This window comes from Aquarana catesbeiana, linkage group LG11, assembly GCF_042186555.1.
Source record: "Aquarana catesbeiana isolate 2022-GZ linkage group LG11, ASM4218655v1, whole genome shotgun sequence".
NCBI lineage: Eukaryota > Metazoa > Chordata > Amphibia > Anura > Ranidae > Aquarana > Aquarana catesbeiana.
Window position 1 is genome coordinate 277925545 of NC_133334.1, and position 15085 is coordinate 277940629.

Here is a 15085-nt window from a genome sequence, read left to right on the forward strand (position 1 = left end):
CCCCCGAGGAGATTTATCATCACTTCCTGTCTTCCCAATAGAGACACACAGGTGACAAAAAAAAAAAAAAAAAACACTGACAGGTGTTTTCACCCTTTCCTACTCTTTGCTAAACTAAATAAAATGGTTTGGCTGCAATAAAGCCCATGCAAATAACCGAAGAGAAGTGAATCCAAATTCCATGCACCCCGGAAGATGTCATCTATGACGAAACACGTTGGGTGGGGCTATATGGCGCAACGTCATCACGTACATAGAAGTGTGGCTTTTGGTTTTGAGATTGTATATGTGGCAGTGCTGTTCATTTTTAACTATTTGTAAGTGCAATTACTTCTTAGAATATTTTGTTGGGATTTTACACTTTTGGAGCACTTGGTCTCCTTTATTTTTTTGCCGATATATCTGCATACATTGAGCAAGGACTGGTGGGCATTTGTGAAGTCCCTTTGGGGTTTTCGGATGCTGACAGCAAAGAGGGAGGGGGAGATCTTGTGTAACAGCCGATATAGCCATATAATGCAATATATGACTTCAGTAAGCCCCTTGGTGTACGTATCTGATGGTGGAGACATCTTTGGCGTGGGATTTGGATTCCGGGACACTTCTGGGTACCTGATGACGTCAGGACGTATAGCCCTTCCCAACATGTTTCCTCATAGATGACGTCTTCCGGGGAGGGGGAGGGGGGTGGGATTGGATTCACTTATCTTCTGTTATCTGCATGGACTTTATTTCACTGAATGTATATTTATTCATTGGAGTATGAACAATTTTTGATCGATAAAATTCACAGTAGAGCAGCACATTGATTATATGATTGTATAGCTCCACCCAACACGTTTTGTCATACATGACATCTTCCAGGGCGCATGGGATTAGGATTCACTTGTTTTTCACCTACGACGAAACGTGTTGGGAAGAGCTATACATTGTGATGTCATCACATATTCATGTGGCTTTTGGCTTGGAGACTGTATATGTGACAGTACAATCACTGAGACACTTTTAAGAGATCAATAAATCTCTACTGGACCTGGGGTATTCTCAAGACACAATAGCCTCTGATTGAAAATCGGTGACTGCCATTTTAGGTGGTTGGTAAAAGAACTTTACCTTGGACTTCTGGAAATTGAGACCTTCACCCCACCAATTTAGGAAACCAAGCAAGCAGCACCACAATAAACAGAAGACATAAAGCCAGGTCCAAAAGGAAGTTATAGCTTTTGCCCTTTGTTACCCGTTTTCCGTACCCCTGAGCTTTGTACCATTCGGTGACTTTGGACATTTTAAAAGGCTTGGGTTCATATCCAAGCTCCCTCTTGGCTTTATCCAGGTTAAAGTAGTGAGTGACGCCCGTTTTGTACACTTCGGCGCGGGTTAGCAACGGCTGGAAATTGTAAAGAGGTCTAATAAGATAATGTAGCCATTCTGTGAGGTAGGCCATAAGGTAGACGAAGAAGAGGGGGAGACGAAAGGTTGGGTATTCATATCCGAGGCCTTCGATGAAAGGCTGTAAGAATTCAAAGTTGTCAACCGGGTGGCAATCGGCAATGAAGTATGGCTTCCCAGCCGCAATGTAATTTTTCTGTTCGGCAAGGGCTTCAGCTGCCAAAATGTGGGCAGAAACTAGATTGTCCACGTGTACAAACTGCACCCGGTTATTGTGATCGCCGTACAAGAACATGAACAAACCTTGGTCAACGGTCTTAATGATCCTCGGGAGATGTCTTTGCTCCCCCGGCCCGTAGATTCCAGCTGATCTAAGAGCGCAAGTCCTTAAGAACCCGCTTTTATTAGCCAGCTCAAGCCCGTTGGCTTTGAGGACCTTCTTCTCGGCAATGGCTTTGGTGCGGGAGTAGTTATCGGCATGGCGGTGCAGAGGTAGGTATTCCATAGACTCATCTCCGTTCCGAATCGTCTGCCCTCCAAACACCACGTTGAATGTGCTGGTGTACACCAGCCTCGGGACCCCTTTACTCACACAAGCTTGGATCACATTCTCCGTACCCTTCACGTTGACCTCTTCGATGAGCCGCGTTTGCAGTTGTTCCCGGCCCGACATCCCGTAGGAGGCCGTGTGGATTACACAACTGGCGTTGGTGAGGGCATCTTCTACCGCAGAGAGGGAGCGAATGTCCCCTTGTATGAACCGGATTTCGTCCGGGAGATTCTGGGCCGGTTTTCTTATGTCGAACAGAACCACATTGATTCCATCTTCAGACAAACGGCAACCCAATCTAAAGACAAGGAAGAAAATAAGAAAATGAAAAACACTGATAAAAATAGTGATAAAGACCACCTAACATACTAGACGTAACGTAATATACATTGCAGCTTTCAAGTGGTATACCGGAGTGATGCCTGCAGCTACAATCATCATCCCAGTATGGGTTTTTTTTTTATTTCTGCGGGTGGCCGGCTTTTTTGTAGAAGCCATCCTAGCAGCTAATTAACAGCTGGATGGCTATTACAGGCGGCGGAAGGTTTCACCCTCCCTTCCCCTGCCCGCTGGTGCCTCTCTGGGTTCTCCATCCCACCAGAGAACCTGGCACTTCTGCTGGCTCACCATAGAGCTTTTCGAAGACCAAGAAGGTCCCCAATGAGCTCTATGGAATAGGAAACGAACATTTTCGTCACTTCCGGTTTCCCTGGATGTAAACAGCGCCATTTTAAAAATATGAAAGCATCTGAACACACCGATCTTGGCGTGATCGAATGCTTTATGGGGAGAGGAGACATCTGGGGTCTTATAGACACAGGATCTCTCCATAAAGAGTACCGGTCCCTGCCTACTGCTGTCACAAGGGATGTTTACAGTTTACGGTACTTGAAAAATCTTCATAGGTGACGCTTTAGATTTTTTTTTTTATAGGTTGTCTGTTTAGAGTTACAGAGGAGGTCTAGTGCTAGATTTATCGCTCTCACGATCGCGGCGATACCTCACATGTGTGGTTTGAACACCGTTTACATATGTGGGCGTGACTTACGTATGCGGTCGCTTCTGCGTTGGAGCTCGGAGGGACGGAGCGCTTAAAATTTTTATTTTTATGTCTAAAAATTTTTATTTATTTTTTTTTGTCTAAAAGTTTTTATTTATTTATTTTTTTGTCTAAAATTTTTTATTTTTTTTTGTCTAAAAATTTTTATTTATTTATTTATTTTGTCTAAAAATTTGTATTTATTTTTTATTTTTTTATCATTTTTATTGCCCTCACAAAGAATGTAAAAATCTCTTGTGACAGAATAGGCAGCGACAGGTACTCTTTATGGAAGGATCGGGGGTCTATTAGACTCCAGGTGTCTCCTCTGCCCTTAAAAGCATCTGACCACATGAAGACCGGTGTGTTCAGATGCTTTCCCCAATTTAAAAATGGCGTGGTGTACCTCCGGGAAACTGGAAGTGGCCAAATTATTCGTTGACTCTGGTTTCCTATACCATAGAGATGATGTGGGGGGGGAACCTACCTTAATGGAACCGCCGGCTTCGTTCCAGGCTCTCCAACAGGACGGTAGAGCCTGGAGAAGCTGTAAAAGCAAGCCAGTGGCTAATTGGCCACTAGGATGGCTTTTACAAAAAAAAAAAAGCCGATCACCTGAAAAAAAAAAAAAATAAACAATGATGCAGCTGCAGGCATCAAAAAAAATCTGATCACCTCCTGAAAAAAAAAAAAAAAAAACACAATGATGCAGCTGCAGGCATAAAAAAAAAAAAAAAAAAAATCTGATCACCTCCTAAAAAAAAAAAAAAAAAAACACAATGATGCAGCTGCAGGCATAAAAAAAAAAAAAATCGGATCACCTCCTGAAAAAAAAAAAAAAACAAACAAAAAAAAAAAAAAAAAAAACAATGATGCAGCTGCAGGCAGCAAAAAAAAAAAAAAAAAAGGAAAAAAGCCGATCGCCTCCCGAAAAAAAAAAAAAAAACCATTTAAAAAAAACATAAAAAAAACCAATGATGCAGCTGCAGGCATCAAAAAAAAAAAAAAAAAACGATCACCTCCTGAAAAAAAAACAAAAAAATACAATGATGCAGCTGCAGGCATAGAAAAAAAAAAAAAAAAAAAAAAAAAAAAGCCACTCACCTCCTGAAAAAAAAAAAAACATATAAGAAAAAAAAACACAATGATGCAGCTGCAGGCATCAAAAAAAAAAAAAAAAGCCGATCACCTCCTGAAAAAAAAAACCCAATGATGCAGCTGCACGCATCAAAAAAAAAAAAAAAAAAAAAGCCAATCACCTTCTGAAAAAAAAAAAAAAAAAATCAATGATGCAGCTGCAGGCATCACAAAAAAAAAAAAAAAAAAAAAAAAAAAGCCGATTACCTCTGGAAAAAAAAAAATAAAACAAAAAAAAACAAATGATGCAGCTGCAGGCATCATCCCAGGACATGTACGTTGGGTGGCCATCAAGTGGTTGAAGATTGAAGGTGAGTACAGCAGCAAAATCTACTTTTTTTATATCTAAACTGCACTGAGTGATAATTTTATTTCCTTAAATTTGGAATTCGATTTTGGGATTTCCAGTTGGGAATGAAGAGTACCTTCCACGCGGCCGCCATGTCACACGGACGGCAGAGGAAAGCAACACATCTTGACAGAAGTGAGTGGCGAGAATTGTTTTTTAATTTTTTTTTTTTTGCGGAGACCTTCTCCAGCGGAGCAAAACCCATTAACGTAATCTAATTAATAATGGAATTTGGCTCCAACGGACGATGCAATTAGCGTTCATTAGTCAAAAGGATCCCAACGGAATTGAATAATTAAATAGAATATTAATAGACTTTCCATAATTATGAAACATTATTAATTGTAGCGCTGAACTAACCTGTGCCCAAAGTATCCGCCGCCTCCGGTAATGACAACGGTTTCTCGGGGAGACGCCGACATGGCTTCTTACGGCACCAAGATGCGCAGACCTTGGAAAAAAAAAAAAAAAGAAGAAGATGGGAGATCCACCAAATCTATGAAATTGGAACCAAGAATTCATTCCCCCCACCCCCCTCCCAGCCAACCGCGTGCGAAGAAAATGGCCTAAACAAAATACAAAAAATAAAATTAAAAAAAAAAAAAAAAACTGATTGATTTTGTGTTGCAGCCAAAAAAATTCAAAATTGAATAGAAAAAAAAATATATTTTTATTGAAAAATTTATTAACATACAATTGCGTAAATGATGTTAAAACATGAGCTTTGTAGGTGAGGCCATCATGATGATACAGCCGTACGTATACATAAAAGACATAGCATGATATAGGTATATATAGTCACACTGAGAAACTAAGACGCGTTTCGACCATTAGCAGTAGAGGTCTTCTTCAGGGTGAAAGGAGTACAAGAACTCTACAAAGAAATATATTGTAAAAATACATACATTTAAACAACAATGTATGTTAATATTGACACATAGTGGTAAATATGATCGTAGAATTGCAATCTATGTGTCAATATTAACATATATTGTTGCAGTCCCAGGTCGGACACGTGTGAAAGGGGCCCCTAATGTCTTTCCACAAGCAGTGCGATTTTGCCACGACCGTCACACAGAAAATCACGCCTGGCTCAGGGCCACCTACAGAAGATGCAGGGAAAAAGTTCTTGAACCTTTTCCAAAATGGCAGCCATGGGGGAACCTGCAGTGTGTCGCGCCAGATAGGGGAGGGGAAGGTGATCACACCTGTAGGGGGAGGGGATCACACCTGTAGGGGGCGTACACCAGACGGGGGAGGGAGTCACACCTGTAGGGGGCCTACACCAGATGGGGGAGGGGGTCACACCTGTAGGGGGCCTACACCAGATGGGGGAGGGGATCACACCTGTAGGGGGCCTACACCAGACTGGGGGAGGGGATCACACCTGTAGGTGGCCTACACCAGACGGGGGAGGGAGTCACACCTGTAGGGGGCCTACACCAGATGGGGGAGGGGATCACACCTGTAGGTGGCCTACACCAGATGGGGGAGGGGATCACACCAGATGGGGGAGGGGATCACACCTGTAGGTGGCCTACACCAGATGGGGGAGGGGATCACACCAGATGGAGGAGGGGATCACACCTGTAGGGGGCGTACACCGGATGGGGGAGGGGATCACACCTGTAGGGGGGCGTACACAAGATGGGGGAGGGATCACACCTGTAGGGGGGCGTACACCGGATGGGGGAGGGATCACACCTGTAGGGGGGCGTACACCGGATGGGGGAGGGGATCACACCTGTAGGAGGCGTACACTAAATGGGGGAGGGGATCACACCTGATGGGGGAGGGGATCACACCTGTAGGGGGGAGGGGATCACACCTGTAGGGGGGAGGGGAACACACCTGTAGGGGGGAGGGGATCACACCTGTAGGGGGGAGGGGAACACACCTGTAGGGGGGAGGGGAACACACCTGTAGGGGCGTGCACCTGATGGGGGAGGGGATCACACCTGATGGGGGAGGGGATCACACCTGTAGGGGGAGGGGATCACACCTGTAGGGGCGTGCACCTGATGGGGGAGGGGATCACACCTGATGGGGGAGGGGATCACACCTGTAGGGGGAGGGGATCACACCTGTAGGGGCGTGCACCTGATGGGGGAGGGGATCACACCTGATGGGGGAGGGGATCACACCTGTAGGGGGAGGGGATCACACCTGTAGGGGGCCTACACCAGATGGGGGAGGAGATCACACCTGTAGGGGGGAGGGGAACACACCTGTAGGGGGGAGGGGAACACACCTGTAGGGGGGAGGGGATCACACCTGTAGGGGGGAGGGGAACACACCTGTAGGGGGGAGGGGAACACACCTGTAGGAGGCGTACACTAGATGGGGGAGGGGATCACACCTGTAGGGGGGAGGGGAACACACCTGTAGGGGGGAGGGGAACACACCTGTAGGGGGGAGGGGATCACACCTGTAGGGGGGAGGGGAACACACCTGTAGGAGGCGTACACTAGATGGGGGAGGGGAACACACCTGTAGGGGGGAGGGGAACACACCTGTAGGAGGCGTACACTAGATGGGGGAGGGGATCACACCTGTAGGGGGGAGGGGAACACACCTGTAGGGGGGAGGGGAACACACCTGTAGGGGGGAGGGGAACACACCTGTAGGGGGGAGGGGAACACACCTGTAGGAGGCGTACACTAGATGGGGGAGGGGATCACACCTGTAGGGGGGAGGGGAACACACCTGTAGGGGGGAGGGGAACACACCTGTAGGGGGGAGGGGATCACACCTGTAGGGGGGAGGGGAACACACCTGTAGGAGGCGTACACTAGATGGGGGAGGGGAACACACCTGTAGGGGGGAGGGGAACACACCTGTAGGAGGCGTACACTAGATGGGGGAGGGGATCACACCTGTAGGGGGGAGGGGATCACACCTGTAGGGGGGAGGGGATCACACCTGTAGGAGGCGTACACTAGATGGGGGAGGGGATCACACCTGTAGGGGGGAGGGGAACACACCTGTAGGAGGCGTACACTAGATGGGGGAGGGGATCACACCTGTAGGGGGGAGGGGAACACACCTGTAGGAGGCGTACACTAGATGGGGGAGGGGAACACACCTGTAGGGGGGAGGGGAACACACCTGTAGGAGGCGTACACTAGATGGGGGAGGGGATCACACCTGTAGGGGGGAGGGGAACACACCTGTAGGAGGCGTACACTAGATGGGGGAGGGGATCACACCTGTAGGGGGGAGGGGAACACACCTGTAGGAGGCGTACACTAGATGGGGGAGGGGAACACACCTGTAGGGGGGAGGGGATCACACCTGTAGGGGGGAGGGGATCACACCTGTAGGAGGCGTACACTAGATGGGGGAGGGGATCACACCTGTAGGGGGGAGGGGATCACACCTGTAGGAGGCGTACACTAGATGGGGGAGGGGATCACACCTGTAGGGGGGAGGGGATCACACCTTTAGGGGGGAGGGGATCACACCTTTAGGGGGGAGGGGATCACACCTGTAGGGGGAGGGGAACTCCTGGATATCCCCAACTGATCCCTGTATATAAATGTATTAATATCTGCCATATATATAAAAATTAATACAAAAATGAAATGATTTCCCTATAAATGAACTGATTTCGTCCTATAGGAATGTATTGTGTTGGTCTCTATATACATTATATATACCGGTGCCAGGCTCTGCTCCCCGCTGCTCTCCACTTCACAGATGGTGCCACTTCTACGTCACCGTGACGTCAGCTGACATTTCACCCCAAGGAAACTTGTTATTGGTTCGCCAGGTTCCGCCCCGCCCATCGGTCAGAGGTTGTGCGACTCCCTCACCTTTCTGATCCTTCCGGCCTCGCGCTGATTGGCTGACATCGGCAAACGGAGTTCCGTACGGAAACGTGAGGGCGTTCTGTACGGAGACGGAAGTACGGCGTTGCCAGGGGAGTCGAGGACGCTGCGTGGTTTTTGACGCAAAGCACGTGACCCGAGAAGAAGAAGGATGGCGGGGGAAACTGAAGGTGGAGGAGGCGAGGAGAGTGCTGGAGGGGCTGAGTACCGTCACCGGGAGACTCGGTACGGGGGCGGGGCCTCACCCTTCACCCAACTTTATTGTAATATAATGTACAGCGCAGTGTATAGAGAGGAGTATATAATGTACAGAGAGTAGTATATAATGTACAGTGCAGTGTATATAGAGGAGTATATAATGTACAGTGCAGTGTATATAGAGGAGTATATAATGTACAGTGCAGTGTATAGAGAGGAGTATATAATGTACGGAGAGGAGTATATAATGTACAGTGCAGTGTATATAGAGGAGTATATAATGTACGGAGAGGAGTATATAATGTACAGTGCAGTGTATATAGAGGAGTATATAATGTACGGAGAGGAGTATATAATGTACAGTGCAGTGTATAGAGAGGAGTATATAATGTACGGAGAGGAGTATATAATGTACAGTGCAGTGTATATAGAGAAGTATATAATGTACGGAGAGGAGTATATAATGTATATAGAGGAGTATATAATGTACAGTGTAGTGTATATAGAGGAGTATATAATGTACGGAGAGGAGTATATAATGTACGGAGAGGAGTATATAATGTATATAGAGGAGTATATAATGTACGGAGAGGAGTATATAATGTACAGAGAGTAGTATATAATGTACAGTGCAGTGTATATAGAGGAGTATATAATGTACAGTGTAGTGTATATAGAGGAGTATATAATGTATATAGAGGAGTATATAATGTATATAGAGGAGTATATAATGTATATAGAGGAGTATATAATGTACAGTGTAGTGTATATAGAGGAGTATATAATGTACGGAGAGGAGTATATAATGTACGGAGAGGAGTATATAATGTATATAGAGGAGTATATAATGTATATAGAGGAGTATATAATGTACGGAGAGGAGTATATAATGTACAGTGCAGTGTATATAGAGGAGTATATAATGTACAGAGAGTAGTATATAATGTACAGTGCAGTGTATAGAGAGGAGTATATAATGTACAGAGAGTAGTATATAATGTGCAGTGTAGTGTATATAGAGGAGTATATAATGTACAGTGCAGTGTATATAGAGGAGTATATAATGTGCAGTGTATAGAGAGGAGAATATAATGTACGTAGAGGAGTATATAATGTACAGTGCAGTGTATAGAGAGGAGTATATAATGTACGGAGAGGAGTATATAATGTACAGTGCAGTGTATAGAGAGGAGTATATAATGTACAGAGAGTAGTATATAATGTGCAGTGTATGGAGAGGAGTACATTGTCTTTGGGTGTCCCCGGTGGTGATGGATGGTATTTTCCTGTATTGTGCATTGATGGTGTCCCCGGTGGTGATGGACGGTATTTTCCTGTATTGTACATTGATGGTGTCCCCGGTGGTGATGGATGGTATTTTCCTGTATTGTACATTGATGGTGTCCCCGGTGGTAATGGACGGTATTTTCCTGTATTGTACATTGATGGTGTCCCCGGTGGTGATGGAGTGTATTGTACATTGATGGTGTCCCCGGTGGTGATGGATGGTATTTTCCTGTATTGTACATTGATGGTGTCCCCGGTGGTGATGGACGGTATTTTCCTGTATTGTGCATTGATGGTGTCCCCGGTGGTGATGGACGGTATTTTCCTGTATTGTACATTGATGGTGTCCCCGGTGGTGATGGACGTTTTTTTCTCGTATTGTACATTGATGGTGTCCCCGGTGGTGATGGACGGTATTGTACATTGATGGTGTCCCCGGTGGTGATGGACGGTATTTTCCTGTATTGTACATTGATGGTGTCCCCGGTGGTGATGGACGGTATTGTACATTGATGGTGTCCCCGGTGGTGATGGACGGGATTTTCCTGTATTGTACATTGATGGTGTCCCCAGTGGTGGTGGACGGTATTTTCCTGTATTGTACATTGATGGTGTCCCCGGTGGTGATGGACGGTATTTTCCTGTATTGTACATTGATGGTGTCCCTGGTGGTGATGGATGGGATTGTACATTGATGGTGTCCCCGGTGGTGATGGATGGTATTTTCCTGTATTGTACATTGATGGTGTCCCCGGTGGTGATGGACGGTATTTTCCTGTATTGTACGTTGATGGTGTCCCTGGTGGTGATGGATGGGATTGTACATTGATGGTGTCCACGGTGGTGATGGATGGTATTTTCCTGTATTGTACATTGATGGTGTCCCCGGTGGTGATGGACGGTATTTTCCTGTATTGTACATTGATGGTGTCCCCGGTGATGATGGACGGTATTTTCCTGTATTGTACATTGATGGTGTCCCCGGTGGTGATGGATGGTATTTTCCTGTATTGTACATTGATGGTGTCCCTGGTGGTGATGGACGGTATTTTCCTGTATTGTACATTGATGGTGTCCCTGGTGGTGATGGATGGGATTGTACATTGATGGTGTCCCCGGTGGTGATGGATGGTATTTTCCTGTATTGTACATTGATGGTGTCCCCGGTGGTGATGGACGGTATTTTCCTGTATTGTGCATTGATGGTGTCCCCGGTGGTGATGGACGGTATTTTCCTGTATTGTACATTGATGGTGTCCCCGGTGGTGATGGATGGTATTTTCCTGTATTGTACATTGATGGTGTCCCCGGTGGTAATGGACGGTATTTTCCTGTATTGTACATTGATGGTGTCCCCGGTGGTGATGGAGTGTATTGTACATTGATGGTGTCCCCGGTGGTGATGGATGGTATTTTCCTGTATTGTACATTGATGGTGTCCCCGGTGGTGATGGACGGTATTTTCCTGTATTGTGCATTGATGGTGTCCCCGGTGGTGATGGACGGTATTTTCCTGTATTGTACATTGATGGTGTCCCCGGTGGTGATGGACGTTTTTTTCTCGTATTGTACATTGATGGTGTCCCCGGTGGTGATGGACGGTATTGTACATTGATGGTGTCCCCGGTGGTGATGGACGGTATTTTCCTGTATTGTACATTGATGGTGTCCCCGGTGGTGATGGACGGTATTGTACATTGATGGTGTCCCCGGTGGTGATGGACGGGATTTTCCTGTATTGTACATTGATGGTGTCCCCAGTGGTGGTGGACGGTATTTTCCTGTATTGTACATTGATGGTGTCCCCGGTGGTGATGGACGGTATTTTCCTGTATTGTACATTGATGGTGTCCCTGGTGGTGATGGATGGTATTGTACATTGATGGTGTCCCTGGTGGTGATGGATGGGATTGTACATTGATGGTGTCCCCGGTGGTGATGGATGGTATTTTCCTGTATTGTACATTGATGGTGTCCCCGGTGGTGATGGACGGTATTTTCCTGTATTGTACGTTGATGGTGTCCCTGGTGGTGATGGATGGGATTGTACATTGATGGTGTCCACGGTGGTGATGGATGGTATTTTCCTGTATTGTACATTGATGGTGTCCCCGGTGGTGATGGACGGTATTTTCCTGTATTGTACATTGATGGTGTCCCCGGTGATGATGGACGGTATTTTCCTGTATTGTACATTGATGGTGTCCCCGGTGGTGATGGATGGTATTTTCCTGTATTGTACATTGATGGTGTCCCTGGTGGTGATGGACGGTATTTTCCTGTATTGTACATTGATGGTGTCCCTGGTGGTGATGGATGGGATTGTACATTGATGGTGTCCCCGGTGGTGATGGATGGTATTTTCCTGTATTGTACATTGATGGTGTCCCCGGTGGTGATGGACGGTATTTTCCTGTATTGTACATTGATGGTGTCCCCGGTGGTGATGGAGTGTATTGTACATTGATGGTGTCCCCGGTGATGATGGACGGTATTTTCCTGTATTGTACATTGATGGTGTCCCCGGTGGTGATGGATGGTATTTTCCTGTATTGTACATTGATGGTGTCCCTGGTGGTGATGGACGGTATTTTCCTGTATTGTACATTGATGGTGTCCCTGGTGGTGATGGATGGTATTGTACGTTGATGGTGTCCCTGGTGGTGATGGATGGGATTGTACATTGATGGTGTCCCCGGTGGTGATGGATGGTATTTTCCTGTATTGTACATTGATGGTGTCCCCGGTGGTGATGGACGGTATTTTCCTGTATTGTACATTGATGGTGTCCCCGGTGGTGATGGAGTGTATTGTACATTGATGGTGTCCCTGGTGGTGATGGACGGTATTTTCCTGTATTGTACATTGATGGTGTCCCCGGTGGTGATGGAGTGTATTGTACATTGATGGTGTCCCCGGTGGTAATGGACGGTATTTTCCTGTATTGTACATTGATGGTGTCCCCGGTGGTGATGGAGTGTATTGTACATTGATGGTGTCCCCGGTGGTGATGGATGGTATTTTCCTGTATTGTACATTGATGGTGTCCCCGGTGGTGATGGACGGTATTTTCCTGTATTGTGCATTGATGGTGTCCCCGGTGGTGATGGACGTTTTTTTCTCGTATTGTACATTGATGGTGTCCCCGGTGGTGATGGACGGTATTGTACATTGATGGTGTCCCCGGTGGTGATGGACGGTATTTTCCTGTATTGTACATTGATGGTGTCCCCGGTGGTGATGGACGGTATTGTACATTGATGGTGTCCCCGGTGGTGATGGACGGGATTTTCCTGTATTGTACATTGATGGTGTCCCCGGTGGTGATGGATGGTATTTTCCTTTATTGTACATTGATGGTGTCCCTGGTGCTGATGGATGGTATTTTCCTGTATTGTACATTGATGGTGTCCCCGGTGGTGGTGGACGGTATTTTCCTGTATTGTACATTGATGGTGTCCCCGGTGGTGATGGACGGTATTTTCCTGTATTGTACATTGATGGTGTCCCTGGTGGTGATGGATGGTATTGTACATTGATGGTGTCCCTGGTGGTGATGGATGGGATTGTACATTGATGGTGTCCCCGGTGGTGATGGATGGTATTTTCCTGTATTGTACATTGATGGTGTCCCCGGTGGTGATGGACGGTATTTTCCTGTATTGTACGTTGATGGTGTCCCTGGTGGTGATGGATGGGATTGTACATTGATGGTGTCCCCGGTGGTGATGGATGGTATTTTCCTGTATTGTACATTGATGGTGTCCCCGGTGGTGATGGACGGTATTTTCCTGTATTGTACATTGATGGTGTCCCCGGTGGTGATGGACGTTTTTTTCTTGTATTGTACATTGATGGTGTCCCCGGTGGTGATGGACGGTATTGTACATTGATGGTGTCCCCGGTGGTTATGGACGGTATTTTCCTGTATTGTATATAATGGTGTTCCGCGCTTAGGACGGGCTTATAACCGAACTGCAGCCCCCCTAAAAGAGAAAGCACCAATGGTGCAATCCAATAATAGTGTAGTCTAAAGAAATAGGGGATTGGCGCTGTTCACTGATAGAGAATGATAATGAATAAATCAATAAACTATACAAACTGCTAACAAAAGGAAAACATAACCCCTCAATGTTGGGTGGATTAAACGTGTAACACAATGTAAATAATTGTTAAAAAATGGATATATGTGCTAAGAATGGTCAAAGGATGTGCAGAATACCTAAGTTGCAAAAGTTGTTATCACAAAATAAAATTGGTAAATAAAACACCAAGCATTAACAAAGGTGAATGATCAATCAGGTGTATATAAAAAAAAAAAAAAAAATGTATGTGTGCAATGAAAGATATGAGTGGATATACCTAAAAAAGAGGGCAAAACACCGTGTTGCCCACTGGAAATAAATATGTGTACTGGTAAAGCTGAATCGTGTTGGAAAATTTATATGTGAAAAAATGTAAGAATATATATAAAAAATGTGGAAATATGTATAATAATCGGCATGTGATGTGCAGACAATCTAAGTGCACAAAAAAACAAAAAGGTGAAAAAACCAAAAAGAAAATGAGAGTCCAAGCAACCAGATCAATTATTAAAAAATATATAAAAAGTTATTATATCCGTGAATAAAAAACAGTTCTTATGCAGCCAGCTGATATATCTTCAAAGGTTGCGGATAGGTCTGTCCCAATGAGTATATGTTGTCCCGTGTGGAGTCCCCTCTAGTGCCCCCACTCACCAGAGTGCCCAACCCCTGCAGGGGTAATGAGCATGTAGATGATCCGATGATCCAAGCGGTTGGTGTCCCCTTCACCACCTAATTTCCACCTGTGTCACCCGATCACTTTCAAAAGGCATCCATCTGTGTGCTGGTAAGCTTCAATCTTTCTCTTCCTTATGGAATGGGGAATAGGGATCTTCATACACCCATGCCACACCTAATGTCACAATGTGTTCAGAGTAAATCCCATGGTGGTTCCGAATCCAACGACCCCAAGAGGGGCAAAACAGCATAGGGTATCTCGATCACGGTCAGCTCTCCACCACGATCACGTAGGGCATTCAGGTGGTTTCCGTGCTTTTTTATATATATTCTTACATTTTTTCACATATAAATTTTCCAACACGATTCAGCTTTACCAGTACAAATATTTATTTCCAGTGGGCAACACGGTGTTTTGCCCTCTTTTTTAGGTATATCCACTCATATCTTTCATTGCACACATACATTTTTTTTTTTTTTTTTTTTTTATATACACCTGATTGATCATTCACCTTTGTTAATGCTTGGTGTTTTATTTACCAA

General features: G+C 45.6%; 1 protein-coding gene and 1 long non-coding RNA gene across 2 annotated transcripts in view; one reads left to right on the forward strand and one right to left on the reverse strand.

The window, feature by feature from the left end:
* SDR42E1 (short chain dehydrogenase/reductase family 42E, member 1) lies at positions 1-8305 on the reverse strand. The gene is made up of 3 exons (XM_073605905.1): positions 8124-8305; positions 4825-4915; positions 1-2237 (listed from the first exon to the last, which is right to left on the reverse strand). Exons 2-3 carry the CDS (start codon positions 4884-4886, stop codon positions 1139-1141), a joined length of 1161 nt encoding a protein of 386 aa, XP_073462006.1. The 5' UTR covers positions 4887-4915; positions 8124-8305; the 3' UTR covers positions 1-1138.
* LOC141112828 (uncharacterized) overlaps positions 8276-15085 on the forward strand; it is a 25953-nt gene continuing 19143 nt past the window's right edge. The window contains exon 1 of the long non-coding RNA XR_012236651.1: positions 8276-8519. This is a non-coding gene — a long non-coding RNA (uncharacterized lncRNA). The remainder of the gene's footprint in view (positions 8520-15085) is intronic.

Coding starts and splice junctions, on each gene's coding strand:
- SDR42E1 (XM_073605905.1), bottom strand. CDS start 4,886: ATGTCGGCGTCTCCCCGAGAAACCGTTGTCATTACCGGAGGCGGCGGA. Junction 2,238..4,824: donor GGCGGATACTTTGGGCACAG/GTTAGTTCAGCG, acceptor CCTTGTCTTTAG/ATTGGGTTGCCGTTTGTCTG.